Genomic DNA, 23,033 nt, shown 5'->3' on the forward strand with positions numbered 1-23,033 from the left:
GTACACTGGGTGTTTTGGTGAAGGGTTTTAAAATATAATAGTGTGATTTTATATAGTTTAAGTTAAGAATGTAGATGGTATAAGAGAGACAACTGTGTGTACGTGACATGAGAAGTTATTGGTCAAGACATAGCTGCATTGCAGTGAGAAGTGCCACAGGTGATAGGTCATTAATCTAAAACAAAGTGTCGTTTTAAGTATCTATTGGATTAGAAAGTTATAAATTACGATGTAACCCTAAATCTTGTGACTAGTTGCCATTACTCGGAGGTGTTGTAAAATCTCATGCCTCGACTGATGCGTTTGTTATTTTAAACAATAAATTCGCGTAATTGCATAGTCCCATCCCTTAAAGTTATTTTCCTCCGACACGTGAAGCGCGGGAAACGGACAAGTCAGTCTAATTATTTTTGAAGTTTTCATTTAAAGAGCCTTCTTTATCTGCATCTCCTTCTATTCCCCTCAAAGGTGTGGGAAAACTTTTCCCTTGTTTCAAAAAAGCAGTAGGACAGGAATCCCTTCCCCAAGCCTCAACATGGCAGTCAGGTAGGATAAAGGGATGATTCAAGAGGGGAGACCCTTCCAGAGGTTTGCTGCCAACATCCACAGGGATTTTTAAGATTCCTGGGCCACACCAATAGGCACAAGGGCATGCAGATCCATGTGGAAAATCCCCAGAAATCCTATTTTGATGCTGAAGCCACAAGAAGCCAGGGGCCACGCCAACCCTTGGGTCACAGCTCCCCTCAAAGCAGACACCAAGCTCGGGTTTAGAGGATGAAGACTTTAAAAAGCTTTTGAAATGAAAAATAAAGCTCCACTGTCACAAGGTTGCCTAGTACCCAGTGATGCCCTTGGGAAGGCAGGGATATAGTCCCTAGGAAAGCCACAGCTCTCCACTGACAACATGTAGCTGTGTGGGTGGCAAGTTAAAAACCTTGTTAAGACCTTAATAAAAACTGAAGCAGAGCAGTCTAAGATTTCCAAATTGTCATGGTTATAGAGAAAAGGGGTGGAGTTTCTAGCACATCATGGCGGTGGCATGGTTTCAGCAGGAGGAAGCCAGGGCAGAAGGGTCATCATCTTTTTCTGGGCTCAAGGGAGGGGTGTTCAGGTTTTGGGGTCAGCCCCGTGGACCTAGCTCCTCTCTGCCACTGGCAGTCCCTTTCCCATTTCTCCAAGCCACATTTTTTCTGGTTTGGTGCTGAAAGACAGCACTGGTGAGCCCAAAACACCGCTCCAAGAAAAAGAATAGGGAGAGAGCAGCAGCAGCATGGAGCGCAGCCCAGCTAAGCCGTGTGGACCCCAAGCCACAGCCGCTGCAACTGCAGCAGCTGCCATAGCTGCAGCCAGAGCCCAAGCCACAGACAGAACCACCAAGCACTCCAGTCCTGCTCCAGCAAAGTCAGGCCCAGGAGAAGGGTCCCCTGACCTGTTTCAGAGCCCTGTCAGGTCCCACCAGGTTTTGTCTTGTCCCTGTTTCTTCCATTGTTTTTGGCTGGGGTAAGAAAGTTAAGCCGCAAGCCTCCCCAACATACTACTTTTGTTTTCCCATACATCACGTGGCCCAGTGGAGGGCCAGTCGCCATTTTGCCTTTGTCTGGGAAACCACGCCGGGTGCTGTCTTCGAGAAGCATTTTTGTTTGTTCAGTGGTGAATACCCTTTTGTGGGTAAAACACTCTCTCTTTTGCATACTCTTATTAATATTTTTGTTGTTATTGCAATTTTTCAGTAAATTGTCATTCCATCTTATAATTTCTCCTCGTGTTTCCTCCACTATCAGAAGGGGGCGGGGCAAAAGAGGCAGCTTGAGTGGATTCAATTTTCCCACTGGGTTTTAAACAAAAATACACACTGATACCTAATTATTACAGCTGGTGATGGGGTCAGTAGCTCTGACCCAGGAAGAAGTGACCGGTCTGGGGAGATGGTCCCGAAAGGAATCGCCTTCCCGAGGCCCGGCGTCTTCCCTCAGCTGCTGGCCAGGAGGGCCCATGCAGAGACTGTCAACTCTTTAGTGATTATCAGCTCGTGATTTCAGCTCAGCTCTGCAGGGCAGCCTCCAGGCCAGACCAGACCAGAGAGAGAGATGAGAGGCTTGTGTGGCTGGTTCCGCACGGAAGGTAGCTTTATTATCAGTCTGTACTCCGGCGAAGGGGAAAGCCAGGGACGAGAACTCCCTCTGAGTCCCACAGGGGCAGAGGGCTTGCTTTTATAGGGATACAGGGGATGGGTGAGGACCAATGGGTTACAAAGGATCTGCATAGGGTCTCCTAAAGGATTGTGGGTCTGTCTTTTCTCGTGGTGACCAAAGAAGTGGTTGCCTTTCCAGGGAGCCCTGCTGGGCGATTACGAAATCTCTTATCTCAGCAGAGATCCCTCCAGGGCAGGGGCTGGGCATACCCCACACCTAATACACAGATGTGTGTAAGGATTCCCCCCCAAATGCGTTCCATGCACACACATGGCATCGCTGCCGCTCTCATTCAAATACCAAAAAAAGTCTCTCTGCTCAGTACATCAATCAAGAATTCTCCCCAAAGACTGAAAACAGACATAAAAACATGCTTCCCTCCCACACCAAAAAAAGTTCACCCCGCCCATGCTGCTCCCTGTGAGCAGCATCCCTCACAGGGATGTAAATACATGGTAAAAGCAGAGTTGGAACAAAAGTCCTTTTCATGCTTGTTGTGCCCTGATCTGTAACAATTATGAAAACTGTTTAGCTGGGCTGGCATTTGGAGCATTTACTGCATTCCTGCCAATAAATTCCAGTCCTGGATCTGATGAAAAGGGCTCCCCGCTGCCCCCTTCCCCCTCCCTCCCTTCCCTTCATTCCTCCTGGCTTTCTTTACAACCTAATACTCTGTGGATGCAGGGCCAGGGCCTACATAGGGGGGAAAATAACAACACCCAGTGCCAGACTGGAGACAGCATGCAGACTGAAAAAGCTAATCATTACTTGTCTGCCTTTATAATCTATCATGCCTATTCCTAAGATCAGGCAGTGAAGCATGCTGTTGTACAGGCAGGGTCACCACCCAGGGATGGACCAATAGACAAACAGCATCAGCCCCTACCCAGGTAGGGAGCAAGCAAGGCATGGACAGACAGAATGCACAGTGTTTGGATAGAGTTCACAAGCTTGACCATGCACACATCCCTCCCCTCGCCTCTCACTTTGCTCTGGATTAATAATGTGTAGCAATTATAGAGAATATTGCATTCACTAACTAATTAACCCTCCTGACACTCCAGCAGAGCTGGCACCCTCTTTTTGCAGATGGAAGCCAGCAGAGGTTTGCTCTGGGCTATAAATCAGGGCAGGTAGGCAGCATACAGATTAAGAAAGAAAAAAAACAACCCAAAAAGCTCCTTGTGGCTCATCCCACCTCACTTTTGGGTGCAGCGGCTGAGATGTGACCCAGGCATGGACTGTGCCACTGCCAGCCAGGGTGGCACTACCAAGACCCAGCAGCATCCTCCCACAGGGACAAAGCCCAGGGGATTTAGGGTCTCACCAACACCCAGCAGCATTCTCCCATGGGGACAAATCCCAGGGGATTTGGGGCTCAGCACTGCCGTTCAGCAAACCCAGCACCAACCACACTGGCTGCTCCAGAAAAAAACCTTAGTGCAACATCTCAGGTAAGCCAAGGCTTCATGGTCTTGACACCCAGGATACATTTTCTATGCCTGGCTGTGACAAAGAACAGGAAAACTATGGGCCACTGTGTATGACTTATGGGTTTGTTCCTTATCATGAGCTAAAAAGTCTCAGCCTAGCTTACAAAGAAAATAAATTCATCAGTTCAAACATAGTGATGTAACTTCAGGGTCCCAACTCTTTTTCCAAATAAAACTCCTGTTATTTTATTCCTGCTCAAAGGATGATTATATGGAGTTATTTACTCTGTCTTCTTTGCCTGGGAAGGTGCTGCCAGAGCCCAGACACGGGGTCATTAGCAGCTGTCCTGTGTGGGCAAGTAGGACCTCATCTTATGGTTTAATTTCTCAACTATTTTGTCACTTTCCCTGCTTTTCTACTCAAAACCTCACCTTGCACACTAACATGCAAACAGACATACAACCCTGCGGAGGACGAGGGAAGATGCGGACAATCAATATGATTGTTAAGCAAGCTTCGTTTATTAGTGATTCTGCGATTACATTTATAGCCGGCTTTATTAGCTAATCATAGTTGTCCTTAGTTGATTGGATAATTCTTAAAAGTTACATTTTCTTAGCTCTGCCCAGCTGTGGTTAGGGCTGTAACTCACATCCTTGTCTCGCTTGACCACAAGATCCTATCTTTGTCTAGCAGGCAGGCTCACAGTCATGTTGACCTTGCTCATTCTTGTGGTTAGCTGCTGAGCTTTAAGTTTCATGTCCTTTTTCTTGCAGCCATCCTTCCACAATTCCCGTTTTCTCTTTTTGCACAAGCAGGACATTGTTTATGATCTTTGTTACTTGGCGAATAATGCAAGAATAAGCTATTCGGATAATAAGCAGCATGGCAAAAATTATACTGAGCCAGCGAAAAGCTTCTGTTAAAATGGTTCGCATCCAAGGGGAAAGATTACCAAAGAGGCTAGCAAGCCATTGATCAAAGGGGTTGCTTTCTACAGTAAGCTTCTGAGTATGCTCTCGCAGCCGTTGCAGCTGCTTATGGATGGAAGTGCTGTGATCGGATAGATTAAAGCAGCACATTCCTTCAAATTCTTGGCAGCCATGGCCTTGTGCTAGCAATAAGAAGTCAATGGCTGCACGATTTTGCAGCAGTGCATGGCGCAGGCTATCTACATCTGTAGCGAGTTCGCTCAACACGTCTGAAGTGACATTTGCTTGCTTGCCTGCCCAGCATGCGAGCTTCTTAAGCTGGGTGAGGGCGTGTGCTGAGGCGACCCCTGGTGCTAGGAGTGAGGCAAAAAAGACAGCAGGGGGTTCCCATAATTCCACATTGTCTCTGCAATCAGGGCCTAACTGACGAATGCTCCGTCGTGATCGTTTGTGTGTGATGTTTAGGATTTGCTGGATGCTAGGAGCAAACAACGTTAACTTCCCAAAATAACACGGCCCTCCCATCGGCTTAGAAGGCACTCCTGGCTATGCTCTATCTCCGCAAATAAGGAAGGTTCCCGAGGGTAACGCCCTAGGTTTTTGTGGAGAGTCATTAACTGGCCACACTGAGCCATTGCAGTAGGCTGTGCTGTTGGAGTACCATGAGGTGGTGGGGCTTAGCCATGTGCTATCATTGATCGGCTGTTGGGACCTTAAATTGCCGTGATAGCCATAGTATCCAAACATAAGGCAATAGGGACCAGGCTGGGAGCCTAAGAGATCTAGCTCTTGCGGTTCGAGCGTAGATGTATTAAGGCCTTGGGCGATTACCTGCGCTTGGGCGGCTAAAGGGTTCTGCTTAATTTGAAGGGTCTTGCAGATGTCGAGCGTTGTGCTACCGCTCGTAACAACACAAAAGGCCAAGAGTGCGGCTTCTGGCTCTTGATATTTAGAGGTGTAGCTTTTGAGGCTACTGGCTTTTGTCAATGGGACCCCGATAAGGCAGGTACGGAAGGGATCGGAAGGTGTGGCTAGTGATAAGCAGAAGGACTTTTGGCCTGTCTGGTTAGCCCAGGTGACCCACATGTTCTCTCGGTGGTCTATGCGGTGCACGATTGCCCTGGCGGTCCACCCTAGGGACCACAGCAAAGCGACGGCAAAGGCGGTCCCAATCCCCATCTTCAACCTCCCACAGCTGGGGAATTTTGAGCCCTACTTTGCAGTGGTGCCCCAGTATGTGTGTAGTTGTTTGGGCAGTCAAACGAATTACTGCCTGCCTGAGGTCCCACGCCAGGACCCACCGCGCTCTTGTGTCTAAGTCCTCAATGAGGCTGACCGCTACTCCGGTGGGGTATCCTGTCCAATCGGCCAAGTCTCTGGCCCAAGACCTCTGCGTCCACCTGGAATAGCAGTCGTGGCACCACCGGGAGCGTAATCGCTCTTGGAAAATCCACACCTTGCGATGACAACCCCCACACAGTATTTTTACCCAAGCGCGACACCTTATTTGTCCGCAGTGTAAGCAACTGTTACACTGCACACCTTGGCACCCTTGCCTTTTAATCAAGCTTATTGGGTCCAATAGTTCCCGCTGTGTAGTCCAGTGGAGGGATTGACCCAAAAGTTTCTCGAGTTGTGAAGCAGATCTCTAGTTGCTAGGTGGAGTCGGAACAGATATCTTTGCCTGATCTCGTGGCGACTCTCTGTCATCTGCTAGAGCAGGTCGGGTCCAACGGCTTGGTACCTACAACGGACCTATGGGAGTAAGCACACACATGTGACCTCTCCCTATATATTGTACTTCTGCTGACCCTTCCCAATGTCCGGTTCGGGGGTTCCGATATAAGACTTTCATGGACGGTGTCTTCGGTTTGGCTTCTGATTCCTTAAAATGTGTTATGGCGGCCGGAACATCGCTGTCTCCTGTAATACAAAGGTAGTTCAGCACAAAGAGCGTTTTCGCTAGTCGTTCTTGGGGGTCCTTGACTTCACGGTGCTTTTCTAGGTATTGCTTAAGTGTCTGGTGCGCTCGCTCAATGATGGCCTGTCCTGTTGGAGAGTGCGGGATCCCTAGAACATGCTTCACGCCCCATTTTTGGCAGAACCATCTCATGTTCGCACTGGCATAAGCAGGGCCGTTGTCTGTTTTCAACTGATTTGGCACTCCCATGACTGCAAAGCAGACTGTGAGATGTCTAGCTACGTGTAGCGCCTTCTCACCTGACTGTGCCGTAGCCCATATGAAATGGCTAAAGGTGTCTATGGCGACATGCACATATTGTAATTTACCAAAAGCAGGGACATGGGTCACATACATCTGCCAGAGGCTATTGGGACCTGTTCCGCGGGGGTTGACTCCAATTCCTAGGCCTAGTCCATGATGACCGCATGTGGGGCAGGTTCGCACAATACCTCTCGCGTCTTCCATTGTAATGCGGAACTGCCGATGCAAACCTTTGGCATTCTGGTGGAATGTCTCATGGGCTTGTCGTGCGAGCTGAAATTGATCGAGGGGCACGATGATGGTGGTCACTAGTCGATCTGCGAGGGCATTGCCTTCTCCTAGGCCTTCGTTCCACTTGTGACTGCGGATGTGGAGTACTGCGTAGGCTTCTTCTCGCTGCTGTACTGCTTGTCTTAGCTGGCACAGTAGGGTAAACAACCTTTTATTGGACACTTCTTTAATGCGAGCGGTTTCGATTCGCTGTGCCACGCCCACAACGTACAGGGAGTCTGTAATGATGTTGACGCGGTCCTTCAGCCAGTTGCTGAGTGCCCAAACGACAGCGGCCAGTTCCAGTGTCTGCAAGGAATCGTCTGGGTCTGCTGGCAGGACATGTTGGCACCACTGTTTGCTGTCGTGCCATACGGCGGTGGCTCTCATTGATCTTCTTCCTGCGTCGGTAAACACTGTCGTGGCGTCTCGCAAGGGTTGTAGCGAGAGCTTTGGCTTAGGCATCCAAGTGTGTAACTGCATCCACTGTAGCATAGGCACTTTAACTGGCCGGGTATCAACTGGAGTCCCTTCTGTGAGCAGGCTGGCATGGATGGCATTGGAATGCTGTAGATACCAATCTAGTACGTCTTTCTTTATGGGGACATAAATAGTGTTGGGTTCTCGGCCCGTTACTTGAAGTGCTTGGTCTCGCCCTTTTCGGATCAGCTCGGCCAGATTTTCAATTTGCTCTTGCAGTGTTGTCTTTGGCTGCAAGGTTGAAAAGAGCCATTCTAGGACTCGTGGCTCTCCCATTTTCTTTTCTTGTGTGAGAGCGGTGGCGAGCTGCTCGGGACTGGTAAGGATTGTAAGGTCTATAGGTGCTGTGAGGTCTCGACACGCTACTGCGTGCTGTGTGACTAGGTCACTCATTTGTTGAATTTGTGCTTCTTGTTGAGGCGTTAGGTGCACTGGAGCTGCTGGGTCAACACCTTTGAGTAGGGGGCGCAGGTGGTTAAGGTCGTCGTTGGACAGGCCAACGACTGGTCGCAGCCACTGCAGATCTCCGAGCAGACGTTGCGCATCGTGGAGTGTGCACACCTTTGTCTGCAGCGCAAGTTTTTGAGGTCGAATGTGCGATTCTGTGATTTCCCAGCCAAGGTATTTCCAAGCAGGAGTGCGTTGAATTTTTTCTGGTGCCACTGTTAGGCCATGCAGTTTCAGTTGCTCTACCAGCTCATGCTCTTGTGCTGGGGTGAAGGGCTCTGGCTGAGCTAGCAGGATATCATCCATGTAATGATAAATGATTGTTTGTGTCCATCTTTGCCGAAGGGGTTGCAAAGCAGCGTCTACAAAGAGCTGGCACAGGGTGGGAGAGTTACGCATGCCTTGCGGCAGCACAACCCATTCAAAGCGTTGTGCGGGGCTTTGTTTATTAATTGATGGTAAGGTAAAGGCAAATCTCGGCGTGTCTGCAGGGTGCAGGCAGATGGTGAAAAAGCAGTCCTTTAGGTCTATGATCAGCAGGGGCCAACCCTCGGGTAGCATTGCTGGGTTGGGCGGCCCTGGCTGTAGTGCTCCCATTGCTTGCATCTGGGTATTCACGGCCCTCAGGTCATGTAGTAGTCGGTACTTGCCAGATTTCTTCTTGATTACGAATATGGGCGTATTCCAGGGACTGGTAGACGGCCGGACATGACCTTGGTTTAGCTGCTCTTGCACCAGGGAGTGTGCTTGGACAAGACTTTCCTCTTTTAGTGGCCACTGCTCAATCCAGACAGGATTGTCACTGAGCCATGTGAGCAGAATGGGGAAAGTCCATGCAATGGCCACTAGTGAAAAGCCGCTTCTGTGGTAAGTACGGCACCGAGTTGGCTTAGCACGTCACGTCCAATTAAGGCAGATACGCCCATTGGCAGTGGCATCACCGTAAGTGCAAGGGTAAGTTGGCGACCATCAAGGGCCAGCTGCACAGGAGCACTCCGTTGTACTGTTGATGCCCCTCCGACTCCTTCTACTGCTCCGGCTACATTCTGCAGGGGCCAATGAGGCGGCCACTCTCGGTGGGAGACAATAGTGATATCGGCTCCAGAGTCCAGGAGGGCTTGCAGGTGAATTTTTTCTGAGCCATGGCTGAGCGTAATGCGGACTACTGGTCGAGAGTTCATAGGTACTGTCAGGAGCGTCAGGCCTCCGGTAGATCCAAACCCTCGATTGCCTCTGGGTTCTAAGGCACGGCTATTGGATAAAGTGCGGTAGAGGAATTAATTGAGCTATCTTGCTGCCGGCAGGTATGATCAATGGGGGAAACTGTGCTTGAACCATGATTTTAATTTCCCCTGTGTAGTCGGCGTCAATGAGTCCGGGAATAACGAGGAGGCCCTTCAGGGCTGCTGAGGAGCGGCCTATTAGTAGTGCTCCATAGGTTTGTCCATTGTGCCTTAAAGGACCACACACCCCAGTGGGTGCGCATGTGACCTCTTTGTCTGCAAGGATAACATCTACTGTGGTTGCCAAGTCCAAGCCGAGGCTTCCTGAGGTGCTGGGATGGAGGCGACTGGCTGGCTAGAGCGGGTGGGGTGGAGTGCTGATGCTATTGCGGGAGCTGCTGTTGGTGTCATCGCGCCGCGGCTCTGAGCGCTCGACTTCCCATTTCCCTGTCTGTGTCGGCATGCTGAGGTGCTGTGGTTGTCCATCTGGCATCTCTGACACCAAACTTCCGAGGCGGTGCACTCTCGGCGAATGTGTCCTTGCTGGCCGCAGCGAAAACATCGAAGGCATGCCGAACCCCTTGGTGCCGCTGCTGGCCTGGCCTGCAGGGGGGCTAGGGCGGCCAGTACTTGTCCCTGGTTTTCTTTGATACTGCGCCCTACTTCTCTCACTGCTTCTACTAGCGTGGCATGCTCTCCTACTGGGACTCTGCTCATTCGCTCTAACATTGCTTCTACGGTGGCATCTCCTGGCAGGGTTACTAGGATCGCTCGAGTGCTAGAGTTAGCATTCTCTATCGCACATTGCCTCAACAGAGCACCTTTCATCCATTCCTGTACATCAGCCCTATTGATAGCATCGGTGACTCTGTCAATAAAGGAGGCAAAAGTTTCATCTCTCCCCCACTTGATTCCCATATAAGAAGGGGTTGGCGGGGCAGTCCTGACCCGACTTAGGGCAGCCCTAGCTAGTCACATGGCTTCTCACAGTAATTCTGGTCCTAGCCGAGCTTGTTCCTCTATGGAGGCATACATCCTTATTCCTGTGTACTGGTCTGCTGTGAATCCGGCTAGAGGATCGCCGGCGGGTCTGGGGAGATGGGCCGCAGTGTTGCATAGATCATTCCAATGAGACTGCCATAGCATTAATTGGGATTGGGTTAGAATCATTTTCATAATGGTTTTAATATCTTCTTGCAGTAAAATGCCAGTTCCCCAAATATAATTCAGCATCTGTTTTGCTGGCTCTCTGTGGATGCCAGACTCAGCGACAGTGCTGTGGAGCTGGGATAGTAATTTCCAATCTAGAGGGCTGTATGTGGCAGTGACATTTCCCTGATTATCTTGGCCATATACCACAGGGAATGCCCAGTGATCCTCAAGCTCCTTTAAAATAGTGCTGTCGCCAGCTTGTAAGGCTTCCCTTTTTATCTGGCCCCAATCCACTCCTTTAACTGTGGGTTTGGAGCAAGTTTCTTCTTCAGGGGGGGCTGATGGTTCCACCGTGCAGGCTGACGATGTGGATTCAGTCGGGGCACTGCTAGATCGTGCAGTGACTGATATTGTCCGAGTTGTGGGAGGCACGGGGACATTATCACTTCCCAAGACCAACTACCCTGGCTTCACCTCCAGCTCGTTCGTACCTGAGTGAGAGGCTGTGCCTCCCCCACTCAGGTAGGAATTGGCCACTGTGGCAAGGTTCTGCTCAATGTGGTGATGTTTCAATCCATTAATGACTGCACGCCATGGTTTCATAAGCTTTTTCGCAGCCTTATCATCATCAATAACTTTCTCCCAGAGCTGGTCCCCATACCTCTGCCACTCAGCCACATCAAACACGGTATTAGGGTCTTTAAAGAACCCCTGCTCGTTGCCATAAGCTAACAATCGGGGCAGGTCCCTTTTTATATCGAGGTCCTGAACTCTACGCTTTTCTAAAAAGCAAGTGAGTAAATCAAGAGCTGCCTGTCTTTCCATTTTTTCCACCTATTAGTATGGGTACCCGTTGCAGCCTTTCCCCTGCAGGCAACTCACCGAGTGGCGGACACTCCGTTATCGGGTCGGCCCAGGCACGGGAACAGGAAGCGCCAGCGCTATGGTTCCTTCGCCTCCCGGTCGCTGCTTACCGGGGCTTTCTCACTCATCCTCTTATTGTGGCATCTTGCTTATCACGTCGGGGGTCACCATTTGCGGAGGACGAGGGAAGATGCGGACAATCAATATGATTGTTAAGCAAGCTTCGTTTATTAGTGATTCTGCGATTACATTTATAGCCGGCTTTATTAGCTAATCATAGTTGTCCTTAGTTGATTGGATAATTCTTAAAAGTTACATTTTCTTAGCTCTGCCCAGCTGTGGTTAGGGCTGTAACTCACATCCTTGTCTCGCTTGACCACAAGATCCTATCTTTGTCTAGCAGGCAGGCTCACGGTCATGTTGACCTTGCTCATTCTTGTGGTTAGTTGCTGAGCTTTAAGTTTCATGTCCTTTTTCTTGCAGCCATCCTTCCACACAACCCCTCTGGTATTACTTTGCATCACCAGCAGTGATGCCCAGCAATTTTTAGCATCCATAAATTCAACCCATTGCTTTCCATCACTGAAAATCATTGGATCCAGAGCCAACTTCACTGGTTGCAAAAGTAAAGGATGTTTGAACTTCCACCACCTTCCCAACACCTGAGTTTCTCCAACACAAAACCAACTCTTATTGATGCAGATTTGGCAGCTCTACAAACAAAATCTATTCAACCTATATATGTATTGTATAGAATTCTATAAAAATATAAGATATATTCAATATACAATTTATATATTTAATATATTCAACCTATATATATAGAATATATTCATTATATACTGAATATACCCATATATTATATATAATTATATATATTGAATATATATATATAGGCTGAATAGATTTTGCTGAATATATAACCATCCATAGTCTGATTCATTATGTACACATATAGGTACATATTTGCAACAAGGCTTAACAGCCCAAGTGCTTCTGAATTATTCATTTAATAGCAATATTTGCCTTTCCACCTGCTCAGGAATTCAGGGAAAAGCCAGGAAAGTCCATGAGAGCCAGGACTTTACCTCAAAGATAGCTCACCAAACCCCAGCACTCCACCAGGTATCTTACTTCATCCCTGAAGGATGGGGCACAGCGCCAGGTATCCACCATTGCACATGAAGGAGCATCACCAAAAACTCACCAGGCATTTTACTTCATCCCCAAGGGAGGATGAGGAAGGACTGCAGAGCCAGGTACTCGCCATTGCACATGGAGGAGCATCACTGAAAGCATCACCAGGATCTTCTGCAACCACCCCACTGGGCATCTTACTTCATCCTTGAAGGAGGATGAGGAAGGACCACAGAGCCAGGTACCTGCCATCACACATGGAGGAGCATCACTGAGACCTCCTGCAACTACCTCACTGAGCATCTTACTTCATCCCTGAGGGAGGATGATGATAGGCCACAGAGCCTGGTACTTGCCATCACACATGGAGGAGCATCAGTGAGAGCATAATCAGGACGTCCTGCAACCACCCTACAGTGCTTTGGCATTGTCAGCACAACCCAACAGGGGAGCTGAAGCCAGGAAGTTTTTTATGCAGAGAGGTTAAAAGGGTAGAAAAAGGCTGAGCCAGCTCTTAAAGGGTGGGATTTTTTTTCCCCTTGCAAGTTAAAACCAAGATAATGATACTGTGTGTGGACCAATTTGAAGGGCTGAGCAGCCAAACCAAAATTAGTCTCAGACGAGAGCTTCCTAGGCCTCACAGTTTGGGAAAGAAAGCTGAGAAAAAGCATGAGAAAAAAAGATTCCTTGGGAAGCTGGAGCTCACACTCAGGCAAAGGTGATCCTGTTAGTCAAATATTTTTCTGACATAATAAAAATAAAATCAAGTACTGGAGCAGCCTCCCTTGGAAAAGCAGGGCCCATGGGATGTGTTTTTCCTCCTTTTTTCTCCTTTTCTTTCTCCTCCTCCGCCAGCATTTCTTTCACTAATAACTATGTTTTCTTGTATTTTCTTTCCCTTGGCTCTTTCCTCATAAAAGACTAATGCAATTTCCTGTCTTGATCCAATGTTTCCTGTTAATTAACAGGGTGAAAGTTATCATCATGCATTTAAATGTCTACCTGAAAGAGAGGAGGGGAAAAAAACCCAGGAAAAATAAAGAGAAAAGAAAAAAGAAAGGGGAGAGAAGGGCTGTCTATTAGCAAGCACCATGTCACATCCCCAACAGCACAAAATCCCCTGGACAAAGCTTTTTGGACCCAACAACTTGAGCCCATCAACAAAGATCCCCCAGGGGTGGCTCCCACAGTAGGTCTGTGTACAAGGGATGCAAGCCCCCACTCTTCCCTGGATGAGAATGGAAAATCCCTGCAATACTTGCCCAGAAAAGCTCTTTTCTTGCATTAGAAGGAGGACGAGGAGGAAGGAGGACCAATGAAAAAATATGAAAATAAAATAAAATAAAATAAAATAATAAACTGCAGAGAAAGAGGCAGCTGGCAACACCCAAGATGTTGCTTTCATTAAACAAAGTTAAAGAATAAAAAACAAACAAACAAAAAACCCGGAACAAAGGGAATAAGCCAAAGCAAGTGGACAGAAATCCTGGGAGCTGCTGAGCTCCTTCCCCTCCTTGACCTCAGCCCTGTGCAGGATCAGGCCACTCTCTCCTCTGTGCCTTCCTGTTCCTCAACAGCAACTGTGATTCAGCCAGTACCCCAGCAGCACCAAAGCCAAGCCAACAGCCTCAGCATGCTGATGAGGGGTGAAAACAAAGCAATTTAGGCAAAACAGTGAGGGTGGTTAGAACAGAGACCATGCCTCAGCGGTTAATATCTCAGTGCTGAAAATAAACTGGAAAGGAAGCTCCTTTGTGACAGTAGGCAGGCGGCCAGGCAGGGGATGGCAGAAGGACCTGGCATCCACTCGTTGCCCAGCCCATCACCCTCCTAAAGCACCTGGTTAGGGCTGGGGAGGGAGTCCTTACACACCATTTATTCCACGTACACCCAAAAATGGGGTGTATCTTGTTTTAAGTCAGCATGGAAATTTATGGTCTTGGCTGCTGCAGTTTGAAATAGACATCTCCCATGCTGGCAGCAGGGAAATGCATGTGGTTAGTAGTACTGGTTCCTCTAGTGTAAGTAATAGCCACTGGCAGACAGCAGGGATGGAAACAATACAGCCCACATCCCTGCCAGCCTGGGGCTGCTCCTCTACAAGTGTTTTTGTCCCATCAAGTTTTAAATGTCCCCAATGATCTAGTTGCCAGTGTTCATGGGGACAGCTTTTGCAAGCATGGCATGGTCTGAATTGACACCTAACCTCCAAAATTCACCTTTTTATCCTCATTCCTCCCCAAAATGTGTCAGGTTGCAGAATAAAACACGAGTGGTCCCCATCATGAAGGACTTGCTGGTGGTGGGCTCTTCTGCATTTTATCATCAGCTGCTCTCAAGGGACCATTTGGTTGGGAAAATCTATCAGTATCCAGAAAAATGGATTTAATGGAGCTATACAGGGATGGATTGAAATACCCAGCATTTAATGGGGGGCACCACCTCTGCCATCATTTCTGTTTAAAACCCATCATAGAAGAGTATCTAGGAAAGGTTCAAAAGGCTCTAGAGCATTTAAAAATTAATTATTAAATGGGTCCTATTTGCTTTGGGGGAATTTTAATTAGCGAAGACCCCGGAGCCAGCAGGAGGATGACCTCAGCATCCCCACAGCAGCAGAGGGGTTATCCTGGGATGTTCCTGGGGGGTCCCTGCAGGGCAAGAACCCCCTTAAAAAAAAATCTCACAAGGCTGAAGGAGCCAGAGCGGGTGGCCAAGCCAAGAGTCCCAGGGTTGGTGCCAAGCTCCTGACTCCCTCCTCCCTGTCGGCCACAGTCAGATGATGTGCAAGGCAAGCTGAGAGGCTCCTAGTCTGGCAGGCAGCCTGCTCTGCTCCAGAGGCTCCACTGCTGACATCTTGGCATTAACCCCTCATAACCTTGTCCTTTCTAGGACAGAATGGTGGGTTTTTAGATAAGCAGGGAGGGGAGGTCATCTCTCCAATGAAGCTGGGAAAGAAAGGGTTCAATGCCCTGTGATGCTCAAAGCAAAAAAAAAAAAAAAAAAAAAAAATTAAAATTATGCATGCTCAAAAATAAACCAAGAATAAGTGACTTAAAAAAAAAAAAATCCCAAGCAATTGTTTATCCCTGGGACAAATATACAATCCCAGTTCCACAGGAAGATGTCAATTTCAGATTATAATAGGATGCCAATTTGTAAATAAAGGCGTTTCACAGGAGATTATAAACTCCGTACAAGAGGGAGGTGGAAGGAGAGGAAATGGGAAAACACAGGCAGGACTCTGCCAGAAAAACTGCATGGGGATCATGTTTACATGGGGATATATAATGAGGAGCCACTTTGAGGCACAAATAGCTCTGGATTTGGGCAAGGTGCTTCTTCCCTGGTGAGCAGATACCAGCAGGGATCAGAGGCATACTGAAACATTTCTGGCCTGCCTGTGATTTTGAAATGAAATGTCATTCAGCCAAGTGGTCCCTTAAACCAGATGAGGTCCCACCGTCAGAAGAACCAGAGAAGAGAGTGATGCTGATGCTTCTCCAGGCTCCAGAGGTCTTTTCCTGTCTTTTTGTTGCAGAGGAGTTGGGAAGGAGAAACTGAGGCTGCGCTTGCTGCAGAAGAGCCCTGTGGGTCTCCCAGCCTCAAGCCTTGCAAAGCCTTGCTTGGTCCAGCATCCACCAAGCATTGTCATTCAACATCCACTGGGGCTCCAGGAGACCCTGGGGCAGTTCCAGAGTCAGGAAAAGTGTAGCGGGTTGGGTTTGTAACCGGGCAGAAACACCAATTTAGTGTAGTGGTTTGGTCCAAAATACTCATTACTGTTTATCTTCTGTGAGATAAGAATTAGGAGAAACGCAAAGCAGGCACCAAACTTGAAAGAATATAAAGAAGTTTATTAACAGACCTAAAAGAGGGGAAAAAAAATTATACCACCTTCAGAACTCTCCTCCTCCCCCCACCTTCCTTCCTTCTCCCACTGACAATGTGAAAAGACAACCCTTAAGATGTTCAGTCTGTTACCATTTCCATAATAACCTTGTTCAGTCCATTTAGAAAGAGAAGTCTCTTCTTGCTTGTGCTATGAAAACATTATCACAACGAGACAGCCACCCACTTCCAAATATCGTTCAGTCCATATAGGAAGAGGTCTCTCTGCCTGCATGTGAGTCCCTTCCTCCGACTTGCAGCTTTTCCCGCAACTGCTTTCGAGGGTCCACTCTTGAAATTTTTTGGGGTACAATTTTAAGGTTGAGCCGTTCAGAAAAAAAACAGAGGCCCTTCTCCCTCCCTGGGAGCAAAGGGTCTTCCTCATCTTCATCGTTAGGACTATCTCTGGGAGCATCTCTAGGAACTGAGGTTTCTCCTTTCCCATTTGGAGCAAAAGTCCTCATCTGGTCCATCTCTAGGAACTGAGGTTTTCTACTTTCCCGTTTGGAGCAAAAGTCCTCATCTGGTCCATCTCTCCCTGTCCAAACTTCTCATGAAATTACAGCTGCGTCAGCATCTGCCTATCTCAGCGCAGGTGCTTTTGCTTACGAGCTGAACACTCCACCCCCCATATCTTCATGAAATTATAACGGGATACTCTGATATATCATAGCTTCACAACAGAATTTCAGCTTTAAGCGTCTCCTCTCTCTTCCCTCAGGTTTTCAGCTCTTCACAGCAATAAAAGGGTTAATCTCACCTCGGCCTTGCAGCTTTGCAGCTGGAATGTTGAATTTTTCTTATCGCAGTGGAGAGGAGGGGGGTTCCACAGCTGGAACAGGTCCATCGGCTCCAGGATGGCCGTGGCCTGGCCCGGCCTGGCCCAAGCAGGGCCTGGCCGGGCCTGCTGGCCCCCACACGGGGCCCGCAGCCACTTGTCCCAGCACCGGAAATGAGAGAGAGCTTGGGGGGGAGTTTGTCTATTCTTAAGTGTGGATCACAGAGGCGGTCACAACTTTAAGTGGCTTAGAGAATTGTCCATATTCAAACTGGCCAGCTGATAGGTTCTATCAGTTCCCAGAGGAAACTGTAAGCACCCCTTAGCAAGCACATCCCTTCCGGGACTATGCTTGCTAACCTATGACAAAACGTCAACGGGATTGGGCTGAAATCTGGGTAAACTTCCAGGTTTGGTATTTTATGAATAACCCCTATAAATACAAAAGCAGTGGAGGTGGTGAGGACATAAGCCCGTTCATCTTGCTTTCCCTCTATGATGGCCAGCTCTGGGCTTCTTGGAGAGCTTCACTTTGCCAGCAGATCCAGCACCATTCATCTATCCTGCAAGAGAGACACCTTCTCACCCACCATGAGCACCATAACGTTCCATCAGCCAAGAGCCACCAGTCTCACACCACACATGGGTCAAGAGGGAGATGTCCAGGGCTGGGTGGAGACCATACCATGGAGATCCAGCATTGACACCATCAAGCACCATCAGCTCACTTCTACCCTTGCAACAGAACTTTCTCCATGGGTCATATGGGAATTCATCTCCCACCAATCTAATGCCTCCAGACCACAGGCCAGCCACCTCCAGGCTTTCCAAGCATGGCTTATCTTGTTTGAAAGAAGAGTCATAACCAAACACATCTGCCAAGAATTAGTCAGCTCAAAATACAGGAAAAACTCCCCTCTGTCTCACATTTACAGAATTTATTTTTGTCTGCAATGGGATATTTTTGTCCTCTTTTTTAACCACATTGAGGATAGAAAGTATCTGGGCTGAGTACAACCATGTCAGTGGGAGACACCATGAACGAGGAGTCCTTACCTACCCATAGAGTGACCACCAATGAAAATAAAGGTAAGAATAATTGAGAGCCAGTGCCTCGGGGAGAACAAGGGGTACATCAGCTGGAGAATGGGATGGCTGGGGAAGAGACAGCATAGGTGGGATGAGAAGAGAACACCAGCACAGCATGAAGGACTATCCAATATTGCATTCCTGGGCCAGGAAGGAGAACAGAAAATAGAGGGGGGAAGGGAAAGAGCAGCTCAGATCAGTTATTGCAAAGGAAAAACACTCCCCATACATCCCCCTGGCCTCACTGCTCCCCCTCCCACATCCTCCAGTGCCTCTGGTATCCATCAATGAAACTGCTTTCAGCCTCCAGACGGAGATTGAGACCCCAGTGGTGCCTGGATCTCAGACTCCTGATCATCAAAGGAACCTTGTGGAGAGCTGCAAGGGCACTCGCTTTGATCCCCTTTTTAATGCTCCTCTTGCCATCATTCTCTCAACCCCCCCCCCATGAGATTTCCCTGACAGAATGGCTGTGAACCCCAGGCTGGCCCCGTTCCCAAATTCTCATTGCTGAGAGCAATCTGCCTCACTAAATCCTGCCCTTCCAGCTTCAAGACATTAGAGGTCTACTGGCCTTGAACACCGTTACTACACCAGCATCCACTGCCCATCACTGGTGGCCAAAGCCTACGGTGCTATAGGAAACCACTACCACCATTCACCCATGATGTCTTCTTCCTCAGCCACCTACTCCAGTTTCCAAATCTAGCAAAATTGGCATTTTTTTGCTTTTATTAAAGCCATTCTTTCATCAAGGAGCATCAAGAAGAGTGTACAGCCCTGATCTGGAGAGGATGAGGGATGCTGGATTCTCCAACTGGCATTATGGATCCCCATCTGCCCAAACTAGATAAGACCAAGCCAAAGCACTTGCCACGTACCCTGCCAATAACTCATTAAAGCCCTCTTCAAATACATTCTTCTGCTAACTAAAATATGCAGGAAGGAGTAGAAAAAAGCATGAGAAAGTGAGTTTTGGAGCATTGCTGCAAAGTGCATTTATTTTCCTTTCTTGACTGGGTCTTTCCAGTTGGGAATTTTCAGCTCTGCACTTCTGCATGCAGAAGGGAGATGTCAGTAAATCACAGCAAATTAAAAAGAAAATGCTCTTTCATGTGGAAGCATTCAGCTTTGTTTCACGGCTTGGGTAGTTAACTGTATTTCTTCATGACTCAACTATCCTATCAGCTCCTCATAAAATTAAATGGCTACAATTACACTTGGGGAGGAAAAAAGAGCAGGTAATGATCATAAAAGGTTCTGTTTCCAGACTTGATGGGGGAGGAACATTTGATAAGACCAAAAAAAATGCAATCCAATGAAATGATAAAAATATAATAAGTAAAAAAAGCATTTTCAGGGCCAAATGTGCTTTCTTTTGGGAAGGAAGCTCTACTGAGGAGCTGGAGGTCCCCTTCCCAGGGGCCTTCAGGAGGCGCCCAGAACAAGCCAAGTTATTTCCTGCAGTCCAAGCCCCCACCTCCCACCTTCCCTTTGGGAGCAGAGCAGCCAGACAAGATGCTATCAATAGGTTGACCCTTATAGAAAACCCCCTTTTAAAAGCGAGTACTTCCTCTGCTTATTTCATGTGGTATCCTGAGGAACTGAACTCTCTCCTCCCCTTTGCAATGAGTATATTTCAGAAGGAAAAAGAAAATAAAATCTAACAACATCCTTATTTTATTGTTTTGCTTCTTGTCTTTTTTCTTTTTACAGTCTCTTTTTTTTAAATTCCCCAAAGCTATAGGCTCCAATAACAACAACAAAAAAAACCTCAAAAACCAAAAGTCTTCTGTATTAAAAAAAAAGGTGACAAGTTTCTCTGTTCCCTCTCCCCCTTCCTTTGATTAATTCTCATTAGGGCCTTTGAGCAAACAATATGCTCTCCTCTCAAATAACAGACAAGGTATATATTAGACACAAATAAAACCAAACAAGACTCACTTAAAGACATCCACACCAAATGCAATTCCTGAAGAGAGGCGGGGCAGATGCGTACATGCAGTCACCAATGACCTATTTCTGAAATTTGTTTCAGGGTGATGAATAAAGCATAAATCAAGGAAACATCAGCACAAAGGGAAGGACCTTCAAACATTAGTGAGTACATGCAGGTACATGGTTTCAGACACTCTAATCCTGGTAGAGACAGAGCCCACCCACCGACTTGGCCCATCCAGGATGGAAGATGAGGTGCTGAAGACATCACACCTTGGAAAAGGGGTGGGAGTTGGACTAGATGAGCATTAAAGGTCTGTTCCAACCCAAAGCCCAAGAGGGGTGGGGAAACCACCCTCCAAACCTCCATCCCATAACAGCACCTGGAGGCTAAAGGAAATGGCAAACAGGAAAATTATCAAAACCATAGAGTATCTCAAGTTGGAACGAATCCATAAGGATTATTGAGCTCAACTCCTTCTGCAATGTCCTCTGCAAAAAATGGGGTCACCTTTCCTTCCCAGGCACCATTAGCCTCACACATTAGATGCAGGATACTGGTTACCCTACCAGGAGCAAAGCCCAAGCACAACTCTCATCCCAGAGACAAGAGGCGCCACCACCACCAAGTCAAGGAAACCTTGACACCAAATCCTTCTGCAAGGCACAACTGCACCTGTTCGCATAATCCATGTATCTAAACAAATGAGCAGCCAACATCATTTAGCCTTCCCCAACAGGCTTCTTCCTGCCTCCGTCCAAAAATTAATGGAGCATAAGGCTGGAATTCAAAGGAAATATGGGCTTTTGGGGATGGAGAACCTCACCTGGGATTTCAACACATCCTCTGCATGAGAAGTATGTGACTGCTACTGAAATGAAACCCAATTTCCCCTTCAAGCATGCCTTTCTCAACAATGCACAGCATCAACTCCTCAGCATCACTTCCCCTTCTGTTGGGACCCTTGGTCAACTCAACCCGCATCCAAGATCAAGGGTAACGCAGTACTTGTGCTCGAAGCATGAGCTCTGGTGTGCCCCAGGTCATAGAGAGCCCAGCTGCGTTACTTCTGTGCGTCCCAGAAGCGACTTCGGCATCAGGAAGGGTGCTGCTGGCTGAGCTAGCTAGCTGGCTTCTCAGCAGAGGGAACACAGCAGGAGCTGATGGGATTGGCTCACGTTAGCTCGGAGACAAAGGAAGAGAGAGGCTGTCCTGGTCTGGCTCCTAACAGGTTTATTGTCAGAAGTTTCGCAACCCGAACAAGCTCGGAAGGGATGGAATGCGATGGGATCCTCCCCTGAGGCTTGTCCTCAGTTTTATAGAGTTTGAAAACAGCGGTGAAAGGGGAAACAACCAATGAGTTAAGGGCCAGGGGGAGGATACAATTTAACAAGAACCACTGGGGGAAACCGAGAGGCGGAAGTTATAACAAAGAACCAATGAACAACCGAGTAACCGGGAATTTTCCCGAACCGGGGGAGGTGGCTTGTACCCAGGCACTGCCCAGGGGGGCTGCGGCTTAGGCTTCTGAGCCGCCCATCAACCCACCCTCTGAGTCTGCCTCTTTGGGAAACTCGATCCAGGGGATGGGCTGGGATTGATTGGCATCACGCCCCCAGCCCCGAAGTGGGCTGGGTCACAGCAACACAAGGGAAAAAAAGAGATGTCTTACCTGAAAGCCCCCCAGGGGCTAGACAATTAGTTCTCCCTGTTTCAGTGGAGGAAGGCACAGAACCTGGAAAATCTGATGGAGCAGAGGCAAAGAAAAAAAACCAGTATATAGGCAGCTCTTTGCAGGCTCCCAGCAATGCCATGAGCAGAACACACATTCCAAAGGGCTTAGCAAGAAACAATTACTAATTGTCCAGCACAGAGACTGTAGTTCATCAAGAAGCATCCACCCTAACTCATTGCCTCAGTCAAGCCTGCACACCATGCTTCATCAGCATCTGTAGTGGTTTGGTCTAAAATACTCATTACTGCTTATCTTCTGTGAGATAAGAATTAGGAGGAATGCAAAGCAGGCACCAAACTTGAAAGAATATAAAGAAGTTTATTAACAGACCTAAAAGAAGGGAAAAAAATTATACCACCTTCAGAACTCTCCTCCTCCCCCCACCTTCCTCCCTTCTCCCACTGACAATGTGAAAAGACAACCCTTAAGATGTTCAGTCTGTTTACCACTGCCATAATAACCTTGTTTAGTCCATTTAGAAAGAGAAGTCTCTTCTTGCTCATGCTATGAAAACAGTATCACAACGAGACAGCCGCCCACTTCCAAATATTGTTCAGTCCATTTAGGAAGAGGAGTCTCTCTGCCTGCATGTGAGTCCCTTCCCCCGACTTGCAGCTTGTTCAAGGTCACACACAGATAGCAATTGGTTTTCCCACGTTCGAGGGTCCACTCTTGAAGTTTTTTTGGGGTACAATTTTAAGGTTGAGCCATTCAGAAACAAAAACAGAGGCCCTTCTCCCTCCCTGGGAGCAAAGGGTCTTCCTCATCTTCATTGTTAGGACTATCTCTGGGAGCATCTCTAGGAACTGAGGTTTTCTCCTTTCCCGTTTGGAGCAAAAGTCCTCATCTGGTTCATCTCTCCCTGTCCAAACTTCTCATGAAATTACAGCTGCGTCAGCATCTGCCTATCTCAGTGCAGGTGCTTTTGCTTACGAGCTGAACACTCCACCCCCCATATCTTCATGGAATTACAATGGGATACTCTGATATATCATAGCTTCACAACAGAATTTCAGCTTTAAGCATCTCCTCTCTCTCTCTTCCCTCAGGTTTTCAGCTCTTCACAGCAATAAAAAGGGTTAATCTCACCTCGGCCTTGCAGCTTTGCAGCTGGAATGTTGAATTTTTCTTATGGCAGTGGAGAGGGGGGAGAGCCAAGCCGCTCCGGCTGCCCACGGCAAGGCAGTGGGGGGGGGGTTCCATGGATGGAACAGGTCCATCGGCTCCAGGATGGCTGTGGCCC

General features: G+C 48.0%; 1 protein-coding gene across 3 annotated transcripts in view; it reads right to left on the reverse strand.

The window, feature by feature from the left end:
- The window catches only part of LOC116437462 (mothers against decapentaplegic homolog 7-like), a 45,149-nt gene that overhangs the window by 14,679 nt on the left and 7,437 nt on the right, over positions 1-23,033 (reverse strand). For 2 of the 3 annotated variants that reach the window (XM_032095104.1, XM_032095103.1), the window contains one exon: positions 21,728-21,799. In XM_032095104.1, coding sequence (XP_031950995.1) covers positions 21,728-21,799 — 72 coding nt within the window. Of the gene's footprint in view, positions 1-12,255; positions 12,259-21,727; positions 21,800-23,033 lie in introns of all 3 variants that reach the window. The other variant, XM_032095102.1, reaches the window with a different exon arrangement.

This window comes from Corvus moneduloides, chromosome W (genome assembly GCF_009650955.1).
Source record: "Corvus moneduloides isolate bCorMon1 chromosome W, bCorMon1.pri, whole genome shotgun sequence".
NCBI lineage: Eukaryota > Metazoa > Chordata > Aves > Passeriformes > Corvidae > Corvus > Corvus moneduloides.